The 24453-nt window shown below is 44.8% G+C and overlaps 1 protein-coding gene across 8 annotated transcripts in view; it reads right to left on the bottom strand.

The window, feature by feature from the left end:
* phldb1a (pleckstrin homology-like domain, family B, member 1a) overlaps positions 1 to 18926 on the bottom strand; it is an 80392-nt gene extending 61466 nt beyond the window's left edge. For 5 of the 8 annotated variants that reach the window (XM_065023455.1, XM_029670054.2, XM_065023460.1 and 2 more), the window contains exons 1-3: positions 11535 to 11634; positions 2435 to 2545; positions 829 to 952 (exon numbers count right to left, since the gene is read on the bottom strand). In XM_065023455.1, the coding sequence (XP_064879527.1) occupies positions 829 to 952; positions 2435 to 2545; positions 11535 to 11537 (238 nt within the window). In that variant the 5' untranslated portion in view covers positions 11538 to 11634. Of the gene's footprint in view, positions 1 to 828; positions 953 to 2434; positions 2546 to 11534; positions 11635 to 18669 lie in introns of those variants that run through there. The other 3 variants (XM_065023462.1, XM_065023463.1, XM_065023456.1) reach the window with 2 other exon arrangements.
* Positions 18927 to 24453: the final 5527 nt, after the last annotated feature.

Here is a 24453-nt window from a genome sequence, read left to right as displayed (position 1 = left end):
ATTGGAGGAACTAACACACTGGCACTGGCAGAGTTACAATGCTGAGGGTGAGAAGGGCAGAGGGGGAGTGTGTGCAGAGAGAGAGAGAGAGAGAAAGAGAGAGAGTGTGCTTCAACTGTGTTTTTTTCAGGGGGTGAAGACAAGGTCAGGCTATGGTCCTATTTTTCCCTCTCAGTGTTTTATGGTGTATCTCAAACCTTTCGAATGAATCCCTGTTTTCAGTTTCAGCTTCTCCATCCCCTCCGTATCACAAAGTCCTCTAGTTGTCATTCTTAGGATGATTAGATATGGCAGGGCTCTGAATACACTGGCTCCACTGTTCAGCTACAGCACGTCACTTTCATTTCATCCCTCTCTCCCTCCCTCTTTCCTCTTCCTCCTCCCCGATGCCTATGATATCATCCACCAGCTGGCTCTATGCCAGGAAATAAGTGAGTTCATGGATGGATGGATATTGCCATAAATAAATCAGTAGGGGATTTTTCTCTTCAGAAGTACCAGCTTTGGTCATTACTGTGTAAGAGTGTCCGGTATCATTCTCAATCAGCGTCTTATGGAAAGACTTGAATGCTTCTAGGAAACCAGTCTGGGATGATTTGTTTAATAGTTTTAATGGACATTTTGTCAGCTCATTTCCTGTAATGGACCTTTTGTCACTTATGGTCATAATATTTCTTGGTGTAACTGTCAAACCATTTAGGAGTTCTCTCTATTTATCAATATTTCTTCAAGCTTTCAGCACAAGGTATTTTTTCAAGACCAGTCTGCATGAACAAAGTACTGAATAGAAGACCCCTTTTAATGTTTCTGAGATGCAGAAGTGCTTACCTTCCTGCAGGGGTAACAGGGTGACGGCTGTGCTGAGACGGCCACTACCCAGACTGACCAGGTGGGGGTGCTCTGCTTGGAACCTCAGTGACTTGCCCATCTCGATCAGGTCCAATGGAGTACTCTGGTAATGACACAAACAAGACAGAAGAAAACTGGCATGAGACCTGAGACATTAATTTTTAGATGAGCCTTATTTTAGAGGATACACCACTTATGATTGCTCAGTCCTAGCACTCCCTCATCTTTGCATTTCAGTGACTGCATACCCATGTCCACATTGCGATCTTCCTGAGAGCAGAGTCCCAGTGATCCCCCTTCTTCTTTACTCCTTGAAGCGTTACTGGAACAATAGGGCAGACTGGTCTGTGTGTGTCTGCCCAATCTAAGCTGTGTTATGTCTGCCCATGGCCCACACCCCACTGCTCCCCTTACAGGATTAATAAGAGGCTTTAGCTAGACAGGATAAGTGGGTTCACCCCCCCCCCCCCCTCCCCCTCCAGACAAGCGGGGAGAGACCAATCTGTTCAGCTTTGAAGACAAAAGCACAAGACTGTCCATGCGTGTCAGTCAAATATGGACTGGTCTTACAGTACACTATCAGGACACTAAATCATGACATATGAAAGCATATTTAATAACTTCAAATGTAGGCCTATTTGACATGTTTTCTTGCATTTGAACCAAGTCTATGTACTCCATATGTAGCCTGTAATGCATAGAAAGAAAACAGAGTAGCTTTATGGCATCTAGATGACTCACCTTTGGACTGCTTACATTAAATTAAGGTCTTGGCATCATGCCTTTGGAGTCTGTCTTTAAGTAGTTACAATTTCCCCTGCTCTTTGAAGAAGGTATGAAGATAAAACTAGTGTTGCCCAGATCAAGCAGCCAATATGCCAGAAGGCACTGTTTCAGCCTTTCACCTGCAGTTTAACAAGCTAGATAAGTATTTCCTGTGCGTGTATGTGTAAATTACACAGACACTACTACTTTTATTGTAAGTACTTGATAAAGCAATTTTAGAAGCTTTACTTGTTACATTTTACATGATGAAATGCTTTTGCTATAGCATAATTTGCTCCCCCTGGATTTAGTCAGTAACCACTGATTTCACCTCTTGAGCCCAGACCTTTCGGGTTCTCCTGTCTGTCTAAAGTTAACCAACATTTCTCTCCTAGAATTCATAATGTCACAGAAGTTTATTTAAGCCATTTCTCCTCCCTGGCCACCCCCTGACCTTCGCTGTAAGCGCTGGTTTTATTGTTTGCTGACCTTTACTACGCTTTACCACACTGAACTACGCTTTACTGTGCCTTACACATTGTTCCTTATGGGTCAGTCACTCTTCAATATTTTTCTTTTGATTTCTCATGACAGCTAAGTTGAATAGATCTGCACTGCTTTCTGCATGTGAAAAATGGCACCTGAATCACACCCATGGCACCTGAGTTACCTGTAAGGCACGTGCACACACACACACACACACACACACACACACACACACACACACACACACACACACACACACACACACACACACACACACACACACACACACACACACACACACACTCACACACACACACACACACACAGGACTCACCTGTAAGACCTGGTGTTGGCGAGTCTGTCGTCCATTATGTTCCAATACGTTCCTTTTCAGGCTGTCCATGTTGTCTGGATTGTCAATCACACCTACTGGCACATGAAGATCCTGACGGAAACACACACAGAGGAGAGGACACACATGAAGACATCCTGTTGTAACACACATACACATACACACACACACACACACACACACACACACACACACACACACACACACACACACACACACACACACACACACACACACACACACGACATACTCATTATAGAAACACTGCTCTCCTTAGAGATCCCTGCTGTCCCAGATAACAGTTCAACTAGAGAAATTAAGATCCTAAAATATATAGTAATCTCATTGATTTGTAACTTTGTAGGCTGTCTATTAAGTGATATGAATGGATCCTATAGGCTCTATCGCCATCTCCTGACCATGAGACAGAAGCTGTATATATTTGTCCAGCTGATCATTTGTTAACGTAGGAAATATGCTGTCAGCTTTTTTGATGTTCAATATTAATGAACGTTGCCTACATGGACAACAGTAGAAGATTACGATAGCGCCATCCAAAATGTCACCCTATTCCCTTTATAGTGCTCTGGTCAAAATGGAACAGGGTGCCATATGGCACACACACATGATAACATACGCGCTATACATGCACATGGATTTAGTACTGTAGATACAGTGGGGCAAAAAAGTATTTAGTCAGCCACCAATTTTGCAAGTTCTCCCACTTAAAAAGATGAGAGAGGTCTGTAATTTTCATCATAGGTACATTTCAACTATGACAGACAAAATGAAGAAAAAAAATCCAGAAAATCACATTGTAGGATTTTTTATGAATTTATTTGCAAATTATGGTGGAAAATAAGTATTTGGTCACCTACAAACAAGCAAGATTTCTGGCTCTCACAGACCTGTAACTTCTTCTTTAAGAGGCTCCTCTGTCCTCCACTCGTTACCTGTATTAATGGCACCTGTTTGAACTTGTTATCAGTATAAAAGACACCTGTCCACAACCTCAAACAGTCACACTCCAAACTCCACTATGGCCAAGACCAAAGAGCTGTCAAAGGACACCAGAAACAAAATTGTAGACCTGCACCAGGCTGGGAAGACTGAATCTGCAATAGGTAAGCAGCTTGGTTTGAAGAAATCAACTGTGGGAGCAATTATTAGGAAATGGAAGACATACAAGACCACTGATAATCTCCCTCGATCTGGGGCTCACCCCGTGGGGTCAAAATGATCACAAGAACGGTGAGCAAAAATCCCAGAACCACACGGGGGACCTAGTGAATGACCTGCAGAGAGCTGGGACCAAAGTAACAAAGCCTACCATCAGTAACACACTACGCCACCAGGGACTCAAATCCTGCAGTGCCAGACATGTCCCCCTGCTTAAGCCAGTACATGTCCAGGCCCGTCTGAATTTTGCTAGAGAGCATTTGGATGATCCAGAAGAAGATTGGAGAATGTCATATGGTCAGATGAAACCAAAATATAACTTTTTGATAAAAATTCAACTCGTCGTGTTTGGAGGACAAAGAATGCTGAGTTGCATCCAAAGAACACCATACCTACTGTGAAGCATGGGGGTGGAAACATCATGCTTTGGGGCTGTTTTTCTGCAAAGGTACCAGGACGACTGATCCGTGTAAAGGAAAGAATGAATGGGGCCATGTATCGTGACATTTTGAGTGAAAACCTCCTTCCATCAGCAAGGGCATTGAAGATGAAACGTGGCTGGGTCTTTCAGCATGACAATGATCCCAAACACACCGCCCGGGCAACGAAGGAGTGGCTTTGTAAGAAGCATTTCAAGGTCCTGGAGTGGCCTAGCCAGTCTCCAGATCTCAACCCCATAGAAAATCTTTGGAGGGAGTTGAAAGTCCGTGTTGCCCAGCAACAGCCCCAAAACATCACTGCTCTAGAGGAGATCTGCATGCAGGAATGGGCCAAAATACCAGCAACAGTGTGTGAAAACCTTGTGAGGACGTACAGAAAACGTTTGACCTCTGTCATTGCCAACAAAGGGTATATAAAAAGTATTGAGATAAACTTTTGTTATTGACCAAATACTTATTTTCCACCATAATTTGCAAATAAATTCATTAAAAATCCTACAATGTGATTTTCTGGATTTTTTTTCTCATTTTGTCTGTCATAGTTGAAGTGTACCTATGATGAAAATGACAGGCCTCTCTCATCTTTTTAAGTGGGAGAACTTGCACAATTGGTGGCTGACTAAATACTTTTTTGCCCCACTGAATGTGGTAGTGGTGAATTAGGGGCCTGAGGACACACATTGTGTTGTGAAATCTGTGAATGTATTGTAATGTTTTAAAATTGTATAAACTGCCTTAATTTTGCTGGACCCCAGGAAGAGTAGCTGCTGCTGCTTTGGCAGCAACTAATGGGGATCCATAATAAATACAAATATGGGATCCACATACTGTCTATCAGGCATATGGCGAAAGGCAATTTCAGCAGGACAGGAAAATTGTCAAATTCACACATTTATCAAGAGAACACTTGGTCACGCCTACTGCCTCTGGCCTGGCGGACTCACTAAACACAAATGCATCTTTCGTAAATGTCTGAGTCTACTGGCTTCCAGTCTAAGCGCGCATCCACTACAAGACCATTGTGCTTACCTAAGGAACAGCACGAGGAACTGCCCCTACCTACCTTCAGGCTATGCTCAAACCCTACACCCCAACCCGAGCACTCCGTTCTGTTCTGCCACCTTAGGTCTCTTGGCCCTGCCACCCCAACAGGAGGGTAGCTCTCGCTCAACCCAAGTTCTTCTCTGTCCTGGCACCCCAGCACATGCAGCACTTGATCCCCGCTCTGACTACTGACGTCTATGTTATTGAGGAAAAATTAGCTTTGTGATGCCTGTGATATGTGGTTGTCCAACTTAGCTATCTTAAGATGAATAAGAGCTGGATAAGAGCGTCTGCTAAATGACTAAAATGTAAATAATTATATATTTACCCTGGCTGCTTCCCCTCACCATGGGTCACTGTCTTTGACTCAGCCTCGCACAACACACACAGACACACACACACAGATACTGTAGATAAGGCCCAGCTGTGGACACGTTCTCACCTCAGTGAAGAGGAAAAGCCTCTGAGGATCAGACATGTCTACTGCAATATACACAACCCATAGACGTTGTAGACACACAAATACAAACAATAGACAACTCTGAAGAGTCATGTCTGTCTGGTCTGCTCTAGCTCAAGAATCCTCCAACCATTCACTCACTCACTTTTAATCTCACCAACATTCCATAACTCTGAGTTGATCTGAGCCCAAACAAAACTTAAATAGTCATAAATATTGTTCCCTGAAGGAGGGAAACAAGGTACAACACAACTATGGGGAGTTGCACTGTCACCCACTTAAAATAAAAAAATGAAGAAAAAACTTAACTAAAGAGAGCGCCCTGCCGCAAGCTGGATAAGCAAAACAGACAAAAAGCTGGTCACATAAACTAATATCTTGGGTCTGCTCAATGTACTTATGCAAAGCTTGTATTGGACACAGGGCATGCAGACTATGTTGCTCTTCAGAAGCAAAAGGAGAAGGCTCAAAGGGAATAGCTCAACGCTAAAGACTTTTCGGGACGAAGGCCGCATTCGGAAGCAAAGTCACATTAAGAGTCGCCAGAGACGGACTGAATAGTAGCAATAATGTTCAGAGTTAAACATCTAGCCATCAGACTGGCATTCTCAAGGGCCAGACCAACAGGAACCAAATCTCTGGCTTTGCATGTCAAAACTGCGCGTGCTCCTGGGACAACAGGTCCCTGCGCAACAGGAGTTGCCACAGGACCCAGCCCAACAGGCGAAACAAGGCTGCTTGGGTCAACGGGGAGCCACGTAAATCAACTATAAGTTGGTTAGCAGATCCACCACCAAGTTGAGGCAACCGGGAACATGCGTCGCCTGAAGCGAGAGCATGTGTGCACTGCTCCCCAGCAATAGGGAGCGAGACAAGGTAAGGAGGGAGAGAGACCTAGTCTCCTCCTGTTGTTTGATGTACGCCACCACTGACATACTGTCGGTTCTGACCAGCACAAGCTGGTCCGACAAAAGCACGAGGAAGCGCCTGAGCGCCATATACACCGTTAGGAGCTCCACGTTAATGACATGCAGTGCCATGTGACATGCAGTGCCCCCCTAGAGACTGAATACGGGACATTAGCATGGCTGTAGCTATCGACTATATTAGCTGGTGGCTTGTGAGCATTCTGAATTTGTCGACTCTGAAGTGCCTGTTGAAGGCACGTAGGTCTAGAATGGGACACAAAGTCCCTTTTCAGAACCAGAAAACACCGACTATACCAGCCGTCCTGGATCTCTGACATAGGAACCACTCGGATTGCCTGCTTCTGGAGAAGGGAGGATATTTTCTCCCCCAAAACGGGCGCTGCGGACTTGGAAACAGTCAAAGTGATGACGCACAACAAATTGTAGCCGGACCCCAACGTCCATGTTCCATGATCCAGTGCGACACCGTGCATGCGCCCCCCATTGGTCGTGGCAGACAGTGAGCCTCGCGTGAAGTGCCATCTGAAGGGGCAAGATGCCACCTTGTGGACAGGGAGAGACTGATTATTTTTTCAATTTCCACCACTGTTGACAACCGTCTGTCTGAATGTGGAGAAGAGACACCTTTCATTGAACTCACAACCCTTTTGACACCCGTGAATACTGTGGAACTTGGGGTTGAAAATGTTTTGTTTATGTGCCAAGATTTGCCTAAAGCCCCGGGCCAGTCTGGGTACAAGGGCTCCTACGATCTGTGATGTACCCCGATTGGCAGTGCCCAGTGCTGAACACACACACACACATACAATTTCATTATCATGGAGGTTACTCTACTGGCCAGTCATAGGTACTGGTGACAAAGCGCCTAGTAACCTAGCTGGGAATGGGACAGACGGCTTCTGTGGTAACAGATAGGGGAGATTTGTAATTTAATCTAATTAAAAGTATTGAGCTGGAGACAGACAGCTCATTACAGAGTTCATATGAACTACAGAGACTGTGTGTGGAATAATAGCAGGGTCATGTCCAACCTGCACGTTCCCTCGACTCCGCTACCAACAGCCAATTGCCTATAGAGCCCATTACATGTATCACTAGACACCGCATAGGGACTAATGAGCCACAGGCACGAATCAGCAATGAATCTCAGTAATGACCCAACTATTGGGGAGGGGTACCTCCTTGTGGATAGAGAACGATTTGCCCAACTTATTACTCTCACCCTGGGGAGATTGATATACCCCTTGGACCAAGTAAACACCATGGAACACGGTGTAACAATGGGGGGCATTAAACTTGGACAAGCTTCCAACATACAGTACGTTGTGCTTCCATGAGACTGTATAGCCTGCATGAAGCCCGTCTCCCTTACAAGCATACAGGGCTTCAGTAATGGCTGACGTAGTACCCTGTTTGGCCGTAACCAAATGTGGGGACACTGTTGTCACAGTAATGCTTTTGTCGCTCAGGCCCGTGCCCCTTGCTCCGGAGGTTCACTCGGTGGCTGCTTCCTCACCTGAGGTGCACGCAAGCACCGCTTCCTCCACTCCCTCCAACTCCAGGATATGGAAATAGGAATGGGGTTCCCATAACATCGTGGGAAAGTTAGTAAGTCAGGCATGTTAGCCGACATAAGCCAGTAGACTTTTTAGTCTAAGCTAGGCTACCTAGTCTCGTTGACCGCAGTCTCAAAGAGCATAACAGTGCTTGCTTAGCTAATCTGGTCTCGAAAGTGTGCGTAGGACTGGATCATGAATGTGGGACCTGACCCTTCATCAACAAGTCTGGGAAGAGAGGCAAGCGGTGCTTGTCCAAGGCAGACACAGGTTGCGGGTGTGTACCCACTGAACCTGGCCGCCCTCTCTCTTCGAGTAGCCTCCCACAACCGGAGACAGAATGCACAGGAGCTGGGTTGAGCGAGGGCACCTACCGGCATAGCCCTCTCTAGAATGTTACAGGGTTGTCAAGAGAACCTGAGCCGTGGACTAGGGGAACAGAGCCAGCTGCGGACAAGCCACTGTTACTGGCACCATCTCCTAGTCTCTCACACAAACTGATTCAAGCGAGAGCAGCCAGAGCACGCACCGAGCCGAGACATACAAGACAACACACTTGAGTATCTTTTTATTCATTTGGGCATGGTCGCCAACCCAAACCCGGCTTGTTAGCCTTCATCGTTTCAGTCGCGTTAGCCATCTTACTCATTGCTACAGCCAGGCCAAACGATCAAAAAAATAATACATTGGTTTGTGGTTAGGAAACTAAGAGAACAAATACAAACTCCAGCACACAATGTCCAGGGGGTGAACACGCGCTTCCACAAAGGGACAGTTTAGTTGGTGCAAAGTCAGATAGTCTCACAGAATGTTTGTTTTTAGTAGTGTGAATCATTCCTGCTCATATCGAGGTGAAGAGCGGAAGAATTGATGGAATTAATCCAAATCTCGGGCTTATCACCTGTGGAAGGCGGGACTTTGAGTCTAAGTCGCGAGAGTACAACTCCCCATAGTTACGTTTTACAGAGAGTACTGACTGAAAGGGAACTACTGTATCTATAGAAAGACGGTTGATATGATCAGTTGATAGCTGATGTTGCACACACTGTTTTTAACTCTAAACCTTTTATGGCTACCAGTCTACCATACACATAAAATGCTCTATGTCACAGCAGTGACTGTGTGGACTGCTATGTAGACTCCACCTGCTCATCTCTACTCCACTCTAGTCTCTACACTTGAATTTAAGTAATTGTCTCCCATTACAAACATATCCAGTGAGCTGTCTCAACCACAAACGGAAGCAGACAAACATTTAGCATAACCCTCCATTACCACCTACTTCATCCATCTAGGATGTTGTTTTAGAAACCTAAACCATATCCTATGGTAAAGTTAAACAAGGCAACAGTAAACATGTCGTCCCCCACGAAGGATGCAGCATCCTTGGGCCAATCAGTGTAATTTTGTAAATGACAGATCTCTATGGCAAGATGCATCATTCACCCATGTTTCATCAGAATTGGTTTAATGGTGTCTGAGATATCACCTGGGTTAGCTAGATTCATATCCCTGAGCATGTGTGCCAAATTTCATCACTCAATCGAACAGATCAAGAGATATAAACATGTGCCTGTTATAGCACGACCGTGTGATCAATATGAATGTTCTTCAAAATATTGAGTCTTGGAGGTTTGATGTGTACCAAATTGTGTTACAATACCAATATCATTGGCTGATTTATAAGCACTTGTGTGCCAGACCTTGCCCACGTAAATGTTTATTGGTCAATAGCAGCCATATTTTAGATTGTAGTCTGTAAAATGTTGTATTAAGAGGCTAATTTGTTCCGCGTGAGGAGAGGGACTTGTGTAACGAATTGCATGACTTTAGATTATATAGGGTGAGGCGTGTGACCTTTCAAATTTAGCATTTTCAATGATGTTATATAGCGCCACCACCTAGCCTGTCAGTCAGTGTAGTTTTGTAAATGCGGATCTCTATCCAGACGCATCACCGAAGTTTAGTCAAAATCGAGCCAGTGCTGTCTGAGATATCGCGTGAGACTAACTTACGAACGCAGTAAAGTGCTAACAGACAGAGACTGATCCACATTGTGGGGAACAACTCCTAAAGCAAACAGTTTTATGGTTTCTATGGCTAAAGAGTAGATAAGGAACACACCTTAAAACACCTTCTCTCCTTCCCCCTCAAAAATGCTATCTGAGGACAACAACTTTTCTAAAGCCTCTGTCTCTTTCTCTCCCTCTCATGCATGTTCTGCATTTTATCAGGGAGATTGCTTGAATTTGGAGCTTTGCTCGCTCAAGCAAGAAAAGACAGAGCTAGTGTGAATTTCAGGAATCATTTCTCACAATACGATAGTTATTGGAGATAGTATGACTGAGAATCCTTGGTTATGCTCAGTTGATGAAAATAGTTGTTTTATCTTTATTTCATTATTTTTTATCTTTATTTAACTAGGGAACTCAGTTAAGAACATTTATTTACAATGACGGCCTAGGAAGAGTGGGTTAACTGCCTTGTTCAGGGGCAGAACGACAGTTTTTTCCTTGGCAGCTCAGGGATTCGATCTAGCAACCTTTCGGTTACTGGCCCTAACCACTAGGCTACCTGCCGCCCCGGTGATATTACTATAGTAATACAGTGGTGTTACCTGTTGCTTTCCCCCTTATAATCTTGTGCATATAACTTTAGAGTAATTAAGCAAAATAGGCTAAAAGCATTTTTCTCCCACTGTGTCTCCCTCGGTCTCTCTGTGATGTCATATCAGCCCAGGCAGCTGGGCAGTGCCACATGGGCATCTCTGACAATCCTCTCCATTGTTGGATTCTCAGAGAGCCAATAGCATGGAGAACAGAGTATCCTCCTGTCCTGTTCACCACTGGCTCTGGCCACTGGCTCCTTAACCCTGTCTTACCCTGCCTTACCACCTTGCACACAACACAGCAACAGTAGTCAACAGACCCATCCACACAGAGGAATGGACTGAAGAACTCAGACACAGAGGGACAGGGAGCATTGGACAGTGTAATGTGTCACACACATAGTCTCATACACACAGACACAGAAACACACACACACACTCCTACACAGCACAGGCCACTCTGATCTCATACAGTGCACACACCCATGTGGGAGAGATGTCTCATGCTTGTAAACGTTGGGCCTTCCTCTGTAACGTGTGATTACGGGGGCAATTATGCCACGGGCTGCTAGAAATAGACCTAGCCAGCCACACAGTCTGGGCTCTGCTCTGGGCTGATCCCTGCTCCCCTTTCACAGTAAAGAGAAATGAAATTAAGAAAGAGAGAGACAAGGGGACATTGGAAAACAGAGAAAAACTTGGATACTGTACATCTAAAAAGCACATGTATAGAGTGGTGCTGTAATATAAAATGTACAGGATTTAAATGAATTGACTTCTGAGTATATCAATGATCCCCGATGTATAAAAGGTCAATACTGCTAACATGTCAAAAACTTCAGCGGGTATAGCAGACAATCACTCACCATCTCCACTCATAGGGAATACAAGTTGCAGTAAAGTTCTTGTAATTTCTGTAATATATTCCACAGAGCTTTTGCAGCAGCGAAGCGGACACATGGTTGTTTACGTCTAACCTCTCGTTCACTTCAGTCACTCACTAAGCTGAACTCTAGGGGGCCCCAGGGTGCAACGTTACACCCTCGTCATTAATGACTGGGGGGCAACAACATCAGAGGTGTCCTCCGAAGTAGATATGCCGTCAGGTCAAAGGTTGTACCTCCCAGGACTTCCCTAAACTTCCTACTCAGACACCCTGTGTAACTCTTGGGTGTAATTTAAAGTTCAGCGCCAACATCTGTGGTCTAAACACACACAGAGCAAATAGCCATGAGGTCAAGTCTAAAGGAAAGAGAGAGAGTGAACTTGACCTAACCCAATCTGTTCCTCATCCACAGACAGTCCTACCATTGATCGGGGAGAGTTGAGGCAGGACAGATGAGCCCAGCTGGACAGCCCAACAGCCCAACTCTGGTTTGCTATGGATACGAACCACTAATAACACTGAACACTCAGTGTTTCCAGTCTTTTTATAAAAGCAGACATTGACAGTCACAGGAGGTCGGGGACCCACAGTGGAAATACGTGGAGTTGTAGCGTAGGCGCAGGAAGAGGAGGAGACAGAAAAGAGGGAAAAGACCTTGAGTCATAAGTGGAATTCCACCAGGCAGCTTCCTGCTGTTGGTCTCTGTATTGTTGGCAAAACAAAGGGGGGGGGGGGGGGGCAAACTGGAAATGTGGTAATATTTGCACATTTTCAGGGCCATTTGGGAATGGTTTTATATGACATAGATGATCATTGTAGCATTGATAATGACATACGTATAGAGATACAACTATCGTTCCATAGGATGTGAGAGAATGTATGAGCCTGTTGTTGTGATGTCCCTCAGGAACAATCAGAGAGAGAGAGAGTCCACTATCTCTGATCTCTCATGTCTTTTCCCATGGTCAAGCCCAAAGGAGTGATGTAACAAATGGAGTACAGATGATGGATCATAAAAACATAAACAAATAAAGGCAGACAACCAAGTAACCAGATGGAATGGATTCCTCCAGGATCCGGCCAAGAAAGCAGGGCTGTTTCCTGTGAGACAACCCAGGGACGTGGAAGTCTCTTGGGAATGGTGAAGTGGATGCTCCAGCTGGACCTCGAGAAACCTTTCACTAAACATCCACCTTCAGTCTGCAAGGAACATATATGGGGATTTTAATAGATATGTCTGTTAAATAGCGAGAGTTCAGCTTAGCTATTAAAGAGGTGGAACTTAGAGACGGATATACAGTGGGGAGAACCAGCATAAGAGGTCTGTAATTTTTTATCATAGGTACACTTCAACTGTGAGAGACGGAATCTAAAACAAAAATCCAGAAAATCACATTGTATTAAGTTGATTAATTTGCATTTTATTGCATGACATAAGTATTTGATACATCAGAAAAGCAGAACTTAATATTTGGTACAGAAACCTTTGTTTGCAATTACAGAGATCATACGTTTCCTGTAGTTCTTGACCAGGTTTGCACACACTGCAGCAGGGATTTTGGCCCACTCCTCCATACAGACCTTCTCCAGATCCTTCAGGTTTCGGGGCTGTCGCTGGGCAATACGGGCTTTCAGCTCCCTCCAAAGATGTTCTATTGGGTTCAGGTCTGGAGACTGGCTAGGCCACTCCAGGACCTTGAGATGCTTCTTACGGAGCAACTCCTTAGTTGCCCTGGCTGTGTGTTTCGGGTCGTTGTCATGCTGGAAGAACCAGCCACGACCCATCTTCAATGCTCTTACTGATGGAAGGAGGTTGTTGGCCAAGATCTCGCGATATATGGCCCCCTCCATCCTCCCCTCAATACGGTGCAGTCGTCCTGTCCCCTTTGCAGAAAAGCATCCCCAAAGAATGATGTTTCCACCTCCGTGCTTCACGGTTGGGATGGTGTTCTTGGGGTTGTACTCATCCTTCTTCTTCCTCCAAACACGGTGAGTGGAGTTTAGACCAAAAAGCTCGAATTTTGTCTCATCAGACCACATGACCTTCTCCCATTCCTCCTCTGGATCATCCAGATGGTCATTGGCAAACTTCAGACGGGCCTGGACATGCGCTGGCTTGAGCAGGGGGACCTTGCGTGCGCTGCAGGATTTTAATCCATGACGGCGTAGTGTGTTACTAATTGTTTTCTTTGAGACTGTGGTCCAGGCTCTCTTCAGGTCATTGACCAGGTCCTGCCGTGTAGTTCTGGGCTGATCCCTCACCTTCCTCATGATCATTGATGCCCCACGAGGTGAGATCTTGCATGGAGCCCCAGACTGAGGGTGATTGACCGTCATCTTGAACTTCTTCCATTTTCTAATAATTGCGCCAACAGTTGTTACCTTCTCACCAAGCTGCTTGCCTATTGTCCTGTATCCCATCCCAGCCTTGTGCAGGTCTACAATTTTAGCCCTGATGTCCTTCCACAGCTCTCTGGTCTTGGCCATTGTGGAGAGGTTGGAGTGTGTTTGATTGAGTGTGTGGACGGTTGTCTTTTATACAGGTAACGAGTTCAAACAGGTGCAGTTAATACAGGTAATGAGTGGAGAACAGGAGGGATTCTTAAAGAAAAACTAACAGGTCTGTGAGAGCCGGCATTCTTACTGGTTGGTAGGTGATCAAATACTTATGTCTTGCAATAAAATGCAAATGTATTACTTAAAAATCATACAATGTGATTTTCTGGATTTTTGTTTTAGATTCCGTCTCTCACAGTTGAAGTGAACCTATGATAAAAATGACAGACCTCTACATGCTTTGGAAGTAGGAAAACCTGCAAAATCGGCAGTGTATCAAATACGTGTTCTCCCCACTGTAAGTACTGTAGTAGGAGTACTATGTTCATTTGATACGGAACTTTCATAAGAGGTTCAAAGTCCCAAAAGAGGAATTCAAAGACGTTATCAGGGCCAGATTACCGAACGGGCATGCAGGGCATGTGACCCGTTCCCTCAGATTAGGGCTAGCACAATTATTGTCAAATAACTTTACAAATGCATTTTTATTACATTTTATTTGTTTGGTACTTTTAAACCCTTTTCTCCACAATTTCGTGATATCCAAATTGATAGTTACAGTCTTGTCCCATCGCTGCAACTCTCGTACGGACTCGGGAGAGGTGAAGGTCGGAAGCCATACATCCTCTGGAACACAACCCCGCCAAGCCACACTACTTCTTGACACACTGCTTGCTTAAACCGAAAACCAGCCGCGTCAATGTGTCGATGGAAACACCGTACAGCTGGTGACCGAAGTCAGCGCACATGCGCCCGGCCGCCACAAGGAGTCGCTAGAGAGCGAAGGGACAAGGAGATCCCAGCCTGCCAAATCCTCCCTTAACCTGGACGACGTTGGGCCCTACCCCAGACAGCATATGATAGCAAAATGTGTAGAATTGCAGGAAATTAGTCTTGAAACTGCACATTTTTCTCTCAGCCTCATGGTATGTGTAGAATAGTAGGACATTATCTTTTAAATTGCAAAATCTTCTTTTAGCCTCTTAACAAAATAGGATTATAAAACTGCACATTTTTCCTCCCTGCACCGTTGCAAAAGTTGTTGAAATGCAGTAAATTAGCTGAGTCCCAAATGTGGTAGTCCAGCCTATATTTTATAGTTCAAAGTTACCAATCAAAAATTCCAATCTATTATTACTGACTCCTTGGAGACCTCTGGATCTTAATTCAAAGTGTTGGGTATAAGATCAGTCTCTGAGATTCCAGAATTTCCCACCACAAATGCTCACCATAAAGTCTGGGTCTGGGGCACATTATCAGTAGAGGATAGCATGTCCTCGTGTGACCACACTTCTCCTCAGTTCAGACCTGGGTTCAAACACTATTTGAAACAATTCCCAACACTTGTTCGAGCTTGCCTGACTTAGTTGACCAATACAAGAGATCCAAAACTGTAAACCCAGACCATCTGCAGGCATTCCAGACCCGCTAGAGCAAACGCTCAAAGTATTTGAACGATTTCAAATAGAATTTGAACCCAGGTCTGCTTCCGTGAAAAAGTATGGTTGCCCCGCTGCATGGTGTGCCAGTGTGTCTGAATACCATAGCTTCATAGCCTCGGGTCTGGAAGCTACACTTATACTGGGGATGAGTCAGTCTTTCTCTGGTTCTTCTCGGCCAGTATATGTGTGTGTGTGTGTGTGTGTGTGTGTGTGTGTGTGTGTGTGTGTGTGTCCATGTTTATGTGCAAGTATGTGAGAAGGCCGGTTGCCTCCCTGGCAATGGCGCATGATGGAATGCGTGTTTGTTCAAAGGAAGGCTTGGACAGGGGGAAATGGGATGGTAGAACATTGGGAACACATTATTCTACTGTTGCACATTTTTGGGTTCCAAATGTTTCGTTGTGTATTATGTTGTCACGCTTCGCTTTTCCTATCCACGGATTCAGAGGGCTCCACATGTTCCAGTCACTTTCCTTTGGCAGTGAGAGCTCTTTTCACTTTGGAGATTATGAAGCATACTGTGAATAGAGTCAGCATTAAAGCACTTAAGCATGCACACTCTCACTGAGTCTGGGAAGGTAGGGGTCCGGAGAACACAGGTGGGATGGGAGTTGTGGTTGGATCAAGCGTAAACAGGGAACACATTCATGAACATTAACTCAGCTGTCTCCAAATAGCCATTGAGAAACAATGAAAAGAAAACCATTTAGAATCAATAAAAAATATGCTGTACACCGAGTATACCAAACATTAGGAACACCTTCCTAGTAATGAGTTGCCCATTTACCCTCTGAATGACACACATACATTTCTCAAGACTTAAAATCCTTCTTTAACTTGTCTCCTCCCCTTCATCTACACCATTTGAAGTGGATTTAAGAAGTGACATCAATATGGGATCATTCACCTCATCAGTCTGTCATGGAAAGAGCATGTGTTCTTAATGTTTTGTATACTCAGTGTATTTTATATTCCCAACCCAACACATGCGGAATGGCAGCTACTATAAGGATTGCACACCTGGTTATATTTCTAGACAGCGATGAGCAGTGACTTAGTGAGTACTAAATGGAGACAGACTTGGCCTAGAGGAGAAGTTATTTCCACCTAAACTGGAGCACATTCAGATGACTACTGTTCTCCTGCTTCGCCACTGAAACCCATAATCCAGCTGCTTCAATTCAATTAGCTTCAGGCAAGTTTCTATTCAGTGAATAAACAAGAAGTTGTGAGAAGTGGAAAAAATGTGTGCTTTTTTTATTTTATTTTATTTTATTTTTTATTTCACCATCGCAACCACTGTACCATCACTGAATAGGCAACATCATCTTACGAACACGCTAGATGTCTTTACACTCCGCCAATTTATACCCAAGTTCAATGATCTACTACTGCATGCAAAATAGCTCTCACAAAACAAGACACATCACATTCACCCGGGTAAAGTAGGTGTAATGTTTCCAACAGCGACTCTAGCCCTCATCTCTCCTTCTCTTATGCTGTTTCTCTCTGATGGAATTCATGAACACACACACAAAGAAATGAACAAACACACACTTCAACTTTTTACAATTACATATGGCTTCTAATCCACACGTAGTGATTCTGTCCCAATGGTGGGAGCACAGCAGTTCAGAAAGACAAGTTCTTCTTTTTCAGCATTTTACTAAAATAACATTGCACACTCACTACACACTCACACTACTGCAGTCTGAGAAACAATTGATTCAAGAATGCAAAGCTGCAGAAAATTGTGTGCCAATGAAGCAGCTTGATCTCCCACACATGAAAGCCTCCATTCACTGAGCCTGCTGGGTTTGGCCCAGAATCACATTGGCTTACTTACACATACACGGAGGCACGCACACACACACCTGTGCTCTCTAGTCCTACACCAATATCCGGCCATGGGAGTTCAACAGCTGTGTTTCTTGGCTATTATAGTGCACATGTGTAACTTGGACTAGCACAAACATGGCACTCATACTATAATCGCACCATACATCTGATCTGAGCATTCAGAGTTTCAGAAATGTCAATGCCACCAGACATTCCTGGTTGATCTTCCACAATTATAAATATGAGCGCTCAATTGGTGGAGCTCTGTGGTCTACTCCTACTGTGATGGTCAGCACACACACACACAGTGCAGGAATAAGTGGGCCATGTGAGGCTAGGAACCCTGGCACACACTGGTACAATAGATCCATTATCCTTCTGCTTGAGGTAAGACAAAGCCACCACTCTATCCCAGCTCTGCTCCCTCTGCATTACACTGTCTAGTATCGCCATTTCTACCCTTTATTTGTGACCAAAAGTATGCATGATCTACTGCTTGTATTCAGTGATGAGTAAATATGACATTTCTCTCCTAAGTTTTTCCATTTCCCCTGACACTTTCTCTCTTTACATTTTTCCTCATTTTTTTCCTCAATCTCACTCATAAACTCATTCTGCTGTAGGACAGCAAACTAAGGGGACAAATACCCTTTTGATGCTTACAAGCACTGAAAGACAGGTTGCACGGTGTGTCACATATACACTGAGTGTACAAAACATTAGGACACCTGTTCTTTCCATTACATAGACTGACCAGGTGAAAGCGATGATCCCTTATGGGTGTCACCTGTTAAATCCACTTCAATCAGTGTAGATGAAGGGGAGGTGACAGGCTAAATAAGGATTGAGGCAATTGAGATATGGAATGTGTGTGTGCCATTCAGAGGGTGAATGGGCAAGACAAAGGATGCAAGTGCCTTTGAACAGGGTATGGTAGTAGGTGCATGCACATCAGTTTGAGTGTGTCAAGAACTGCAACGCTAATGGGTTTTTCACGCTTGACAGTTTACCTTGTCTATCAAGAATGGTCCACCACCCAAAGGACATCCAGCCAACTTGACACAACTGTGGGAAGCATTGGAGTCAACATGGGCCAGCATCCCTGAGGGATGCTTTCGACACCTTGAAAAGTCCATGCCCTAACAAATGGAGGCTGTTCTGAGGGCAAAAGGGGGTGCAAATACAATATTAGGAAGATGTTCCTAATGTGCTGTACATTCAGTGTACATTTAATACCTCCTTACACAAACACAGCAAATAGAATGAAAATATAATTACCTGGTCTCAGAAGAGTTTTTAGTCATAGAAATGGTAAAATCCAATAGTTTTCAGAGACAAGGCATGATTCCAACATTGCATGAGAGAGAGAGAAGAGAAATGTCCTAGCTGGTGATATCCTTAGGAAGACGTATCCTGATTGTTTTTGTTATGCTGTCTCTCCAGTGAAGAGTTCACTTTAGTTTACACATTCTAAAAGTGGTTAGAGATTAACACATTGTACAGACTGTCAGACAGAGGATGGGAAAGAGACAGCCAGCCTCTTTACATATCTCTCCCTCCCTGCTCCCACCCTCTATCCCTCCCTTTTCTTACAACCACTCTCTTTCCCTCCCCATCCCTCTTTTCTTTTTTTTTTACCATTTGCATCCACCCACCCTTTCTTTCTACTCCTTTTCTTGCTCTCTCTCTCTCTCTCTCTCTCTCTCTCTCTACCTTCTCTCTCCCACCTCCCTTCTCTCTCCCTCTCTGAGCTAACACAAGGGTGTTATTTATTCTCTAGCTGAGCGGTAGCCCACTTGTTCGGACCCCTGGACCAGAGAGAGAGAGAGATTTAACTGAGGATGAGACAACACATTGACACACTCAGATAAGACAGTTTGATTTGTGCCGTCACAGGGTTCCAGAGTCATATAGTCATGGGTTTCTCCTAAAGACTATAACAATATAGCAATGTGCACCTCTTGTTTGACATAATCTGGGTTCATTTGAGCTGTTTGACAGATTCTCTCTCCTTCTGTCAGGAGAGTTCTCCATCCCTCTTTGTAATATCTCATTTAGGAAGGAAGGTATATGGTAATATCGGGAAAGGAAACATAATTTACAAAACACACCAACCATAACTAGCCTCGCGAGCCGCCTGATGCCGCGAGCTTACATTAATGGTTCGATATCCGTGTTGCGAACCATTAATGTAAGGTCGCGAGACCAGGCGGCTCCTGAGACTAAACCATGACCACAACACAACCAGAATAAACCCAAAAGATTATGAAAACTATTTTGGAATGGTTAACAAAATAACTTTGTGACATATGTGAATGAGAAATGGTGTGCTCTTAAATTTAGACAGCCTTGGAGAGAACGACAGTACGGAAATAATAGTTAACGCAGCAGTGGAGATTTTCACATTTTTTCCCTCATAGATGGAAATTGTAGACTCCTGTTTCTCTTGGACATGTTGCCTAGGACGCCGTAATTGGTTCCTGCTGTCCTGGGTTTGGTTCAGTTCTGTGGTGCGTCATGCTGGTTTTGCCACAAATAAAACACAAACATTCCCTCTACCCCTTCCACTGGGTTATGGGCCTTTCTCCCTCCTATGTCTGTAATGTGCGTGGAGTATACTACATTACTAAATCTGGGGTTGAATTGTAAATAAATTAACTTTATAAACATCTTCCACTCACAGGCAGCCATTAATTACCCAGAATTATTGTTATTGGTAACAGGGAAATGTACAGTGCATTCGGAAAGTATTCAGACCCCTTCCCTTTTTCCACATTTTATTACGTTACAGCCTTATTCTGAAATTGATTAAATAAATAAAAATCCCTCATTGATGAAAACACAATACCCCATAATAACAAAGTGAAAACAGTTTAAACATTTTTGCAAATGTATTAAATATTTAAAAAAACAGAAATACCTTATTTACATAAGTCTTCAGACCTTTTGCTATGAGACTCGAAATTGAGCTCAAGTGCATCCAGTTTCTATTGATCATCCTTGAGATGTTTCTACAACTTGATTGGAGTCCACCTGTGGAAAATTCAATTGACTGGACATGGTTTGGTCCCACAGTCGATAGTGCATGTCAGAGAAAAAGCCAAGCCATGAGGTCGAAGGAATTGTCAGTATAGCTCAGAGACAGGATTGTGTCGAGGCACAGATCTGGGAAAGGGTACCAAAACATTTATGCAGTATTGAAGGTCCCCAAGAACACAGTGGCCTCCATCATTCTTAAATAGAAGAAGTTTGGAACCAACCAAGACTATTCCTAGAGCTGGCCGCCCGGCCAAACTGAGCAATCGGAGGAGAAGGGCCTTGGTCAGGGAGGTGGAGATGGGAGAACCTTCCCGTAGGGCAACCATCTCTGCAGCACTCAACCAAATCAGGCATTTATGATATTGGCCAGATGGAAGCCACTTCTCAGAAAAAGGCACATGACACCCAATATTCTCTGGTCTGATGAAACCAAGATTGAACTATTTGGCTTGAATGCCAAACGTCACGTCTGGATGAAACTTTGCACCATCCTTACGGTGAAGCATGGTTGAGGATATTTTTCAGTGGCAGGGACTGGGAGACAAGTCAGGATCGAGGGAAAGATGAACGGCGCAAAGTACAGAGAGATCCTTGATGAAAACCTGCTCCAGAGCACTCAGGACCTCAGACTGGGGTGAAGGTTAACCTTCCAACAGGACAATGACCCTACGCACACAGCCAAGACAACGCAGAAGCGGCTTCGGGACAAGTCTCTGAATGTCCTTCAGTGGCCCAGCCAGAGCCTGGACTTGATCCCGATAAAACATCTCTGGAGAGACCTGAAAATAGCTGTGCTATTTGTGAAACCAATTCTAGATTTAACTTTGGATTGGAGATGTTTGATATGGGTCTGGAAGGAGAGTTTACAGTCTAACCAGACACCTAAGTATTTGTAGTTGTCCACGTATTCTAAGTCAGAGCCGTCCAGAGTAGTGATGTTGGACAGGCGGGCAGGTGCAGGTAGCGATCGGTTGAAGAGCATGCATTTAGTTTTACTTGTATTTAAGAGCAATTGGAGGCCACGGAAGGAGAGTTGTATGGCATTGAAGCTTGCCTGGAGGGTTGTTAACACAGTGTCCAAAGAAGGGCCAGAAGTATACAGAATGGTGTCGTCTGCGTAGAGGTGGATCAGAGACTCACCAGCAGCAAGAGCGACCTCATTGATGTATACAGAGAAGAGAGTCAGTCCAAGAATTGAACCCTGTGGCACCCCCATAGAGACTGCAATGACATGACACCCTGCATCCTAAATGGATACATAGCCCACCGGTTAACATCCAAAAACAAGGAATGGGAGAAAGTGTCTCAAAATGCACCATAGGAACTTCATTGTCTGATACCAAAACAATCACCATAACTAGCCACACATTACAATACTGCATTTCCCAGGAAACACTGGTCTCATCATGAGTCTTAACAGATGGGGTAAGGTCACAAATTGACAAAGTTCTACTGTATTATAAGAGCAGGAAGCCCTTTACCTCCTTTCCCATGCAGTCAAAGTTAAGCTCCCTAACTTCCAATGTACGGCCACAGGGAAGAATTAGATGAAAGCTCTCATTGAGAACATGAAAGGTAGGCAGGCTAATGGAGGGGGCAGCTGTTCTAAGGTGATTTGATTTTTTTAATCAATTCACAAAGAGAGCTAATTAGCACTACATTGGGGGAGTGGGGTGGGGTAGGGATGAGGTCCAGTCCATCCAGAGTGGAATTTACCAACAGCATATGACCGGTATGAACCAACACACAAGGATTTATCAAAGATGTTACCCTTGGCGCCACTGTTCAGTGACTGAAGGAGCACACATTAATTCATTGATTTTAAAGCATAGGACTTATAAAAACCATCAATGCATCACAATATTTGTGTGACTGACATCTGACTGATTTCTTGATGGCATTCAGAACGACACACAGGAGCGAGGGTATGCCTGGGAGGAATGTTATACTAGTGTCCCCTTGTGGCTAAAACAATGAAGTGCAGTCCCTCTGCTAATCTTGCTTCAAACGGAGAACAGGTTCAAGTTCACTAAGGATGCATTTACACAGGCAGTCCAATTCTGATCCATTGTTTAATTATTGGCAAAATATATGATCTATCAATCAATCAAATGTATTTATAAAGCCCTTTTAACATCAGCTGATGTCACAAAGTTCTGTACAGAAACCCAGCCTAAAATCCCAAACAGCAAGCAATGCAGATGTAGAAGCACGGTGGCTAGGAAAAACTCAGGAGAAAGGCCAGAACCTAGGAAGAAACCTAGAGAGGAACCAGGCTCTGAGGGGTGGCCAGTCCTCTGCTGGCTGTGCCGGGTGGAGATTATAACAGAACATGGCCACGATGTTCAAAATGTTCACAGATTTACATTTACATTTAAGTCATTTAGCAGACGCTCTTATCCAGAGCGACTTACAAATTGGTGCGTTCACCTTAAGACATCCAGTGGAACAGCCACTTTACAATAGTGCATCTAAATCTTTTAAGGGGGTGAGAAGGATTACTTTATCCTATCCTAGGTATTCCTGAAAGAGGTGGGGTTTCAGGTGTCTCCGGAAGGTGGTGATTGACTCCGCTGTCCTGGCGTCGTGAGGGAGTTTGTTCCACCATTGGGGGCCAGAGCAGCGAACAGTTTTGACTGGGCTGCGCGGAACTGTACTTCCTCAGTGGTAGGGAGGCGAGCAGGCCAGAGGTGGATGAACGCAGTGCCCTTGTTTGGGTGTAGGGCCTGATCAGAGCCTGGAGGTACTGAGGTGCCGTTCCCCTCACAGCTCCGTAGGCAAGCACCATGGTCTTGTAGCGGATGCGAGCTTCAACTGGAAGCCAGTGGAGAGAGCGGAGGAGCGGGGTGACGTGAGAGAACTTGGGAAGGTTGAACACCAGACGGGCTGCGGCGTTCTGGATGAGTTGTAGGGGTTTAATGGCACAGGCAGGGAGCCCAGCCAACAGCGAGTTGCAGTAATCCAGAAGGGAGATGACAAGTGCCTGGATTAGGACCTGCGCTGCTTCCTGTGTGAGGCAGGGTCGTACTCTGCGGATGTTGTAGAGCATGAACCTACAAGAACGGGCCACCGCCTTGATGTTAGTTGAGAACGACAGGGTGTTGTCCAGGATCACGCCAAGGTTCTTAGCGCTCTGGGAGGAGGACACAATGGAGTTGTCAACCGTGATGGCGAGATCATGGAATGGGCAGTCCTTCCCGGGAGGAAGAGCAGCTCCTTCTTGCCGAGGTTCAGCTTGAGGTGGTGATCCGTCATCCACACTGATATGTCTGCCAGACATGCAGAGATGCGATTCGCCACCTGGTCATCAGAAGGGGGAAAGGAGAAGATTAATTGTGTGTCGTCTGCATAGCAATGATAGGAGAGACCATGTGAGGTTATGACAGAGCCAAGTGACTTGGTGTATAGCGAGAATAGGAGAGGGCCTAGAACAGAGCCCTGGGGGACGCCAGTGGTGAGAGCGCGTGGTGAGGAGACAGATTCTCGCCACGCCACCTGGTAGGAGCGACCTGTCAGGTAGGACGCAATCCAAGCGTGGGCCGCGCCGGAGATGCCCAACTCGGAGAGGGTGGAGAGGAGGATCTGATGGTTCACAGTAATCGAAGGCAGCCGATAGGTCTAGAAGGATGAGAGCAGAGGAGAGAGAGTTAGCTTTAGCAGTGCGGAGGGCCTCCGTGATACAGAGAAGAGCAGTCTCAGTTGAATGACTAGTCTTGAAACCTGACTGATTTGGATCAAGAAGGTCATTCTGAGAGAGATAGCGGGAGAGCTGGCCAAGGACGGCACGTTCAAGAGTTTTTGAGAGAAAAGAAAGAAGGGATACTGGTCTGTAGTTGTTGACATCGGAGGGATCGAGTGTACAGATGACCAGCAGGGTCAAATAATCACCACAGTGGTTGAAGAGGGTGCAACAGGTCAGCATCTAATTGGTCAAAATACCAAATAGTAGCAAAAGATTAGAATTAGGCTGCCTGTGAAAACACACCCTAATATCCAAACTGCTCAAAATATACTCTCCCCCTT

This window comes from Oncorhynchus nerka, linkage group LG10 (assembly GCF_034236695.1).
Source record: "Oncorhynchus nerka isolate Pitt River linkage group LG10, Oner_Uvic_2.0, whole genome shotgun sequence".
Taxonomy (NCBI): domain Eukaryota; kingdom Metazoa; phylum Chordata; class Actinopteri; order Salmoniformes; family Salmonidae; genus Oncorhynchus; species Oncorhynchus nerka.
Note: the sequence above shows the minus strand (reverse complement) of the source record. Positions and strands in the feature narration are given on the sequence as shown.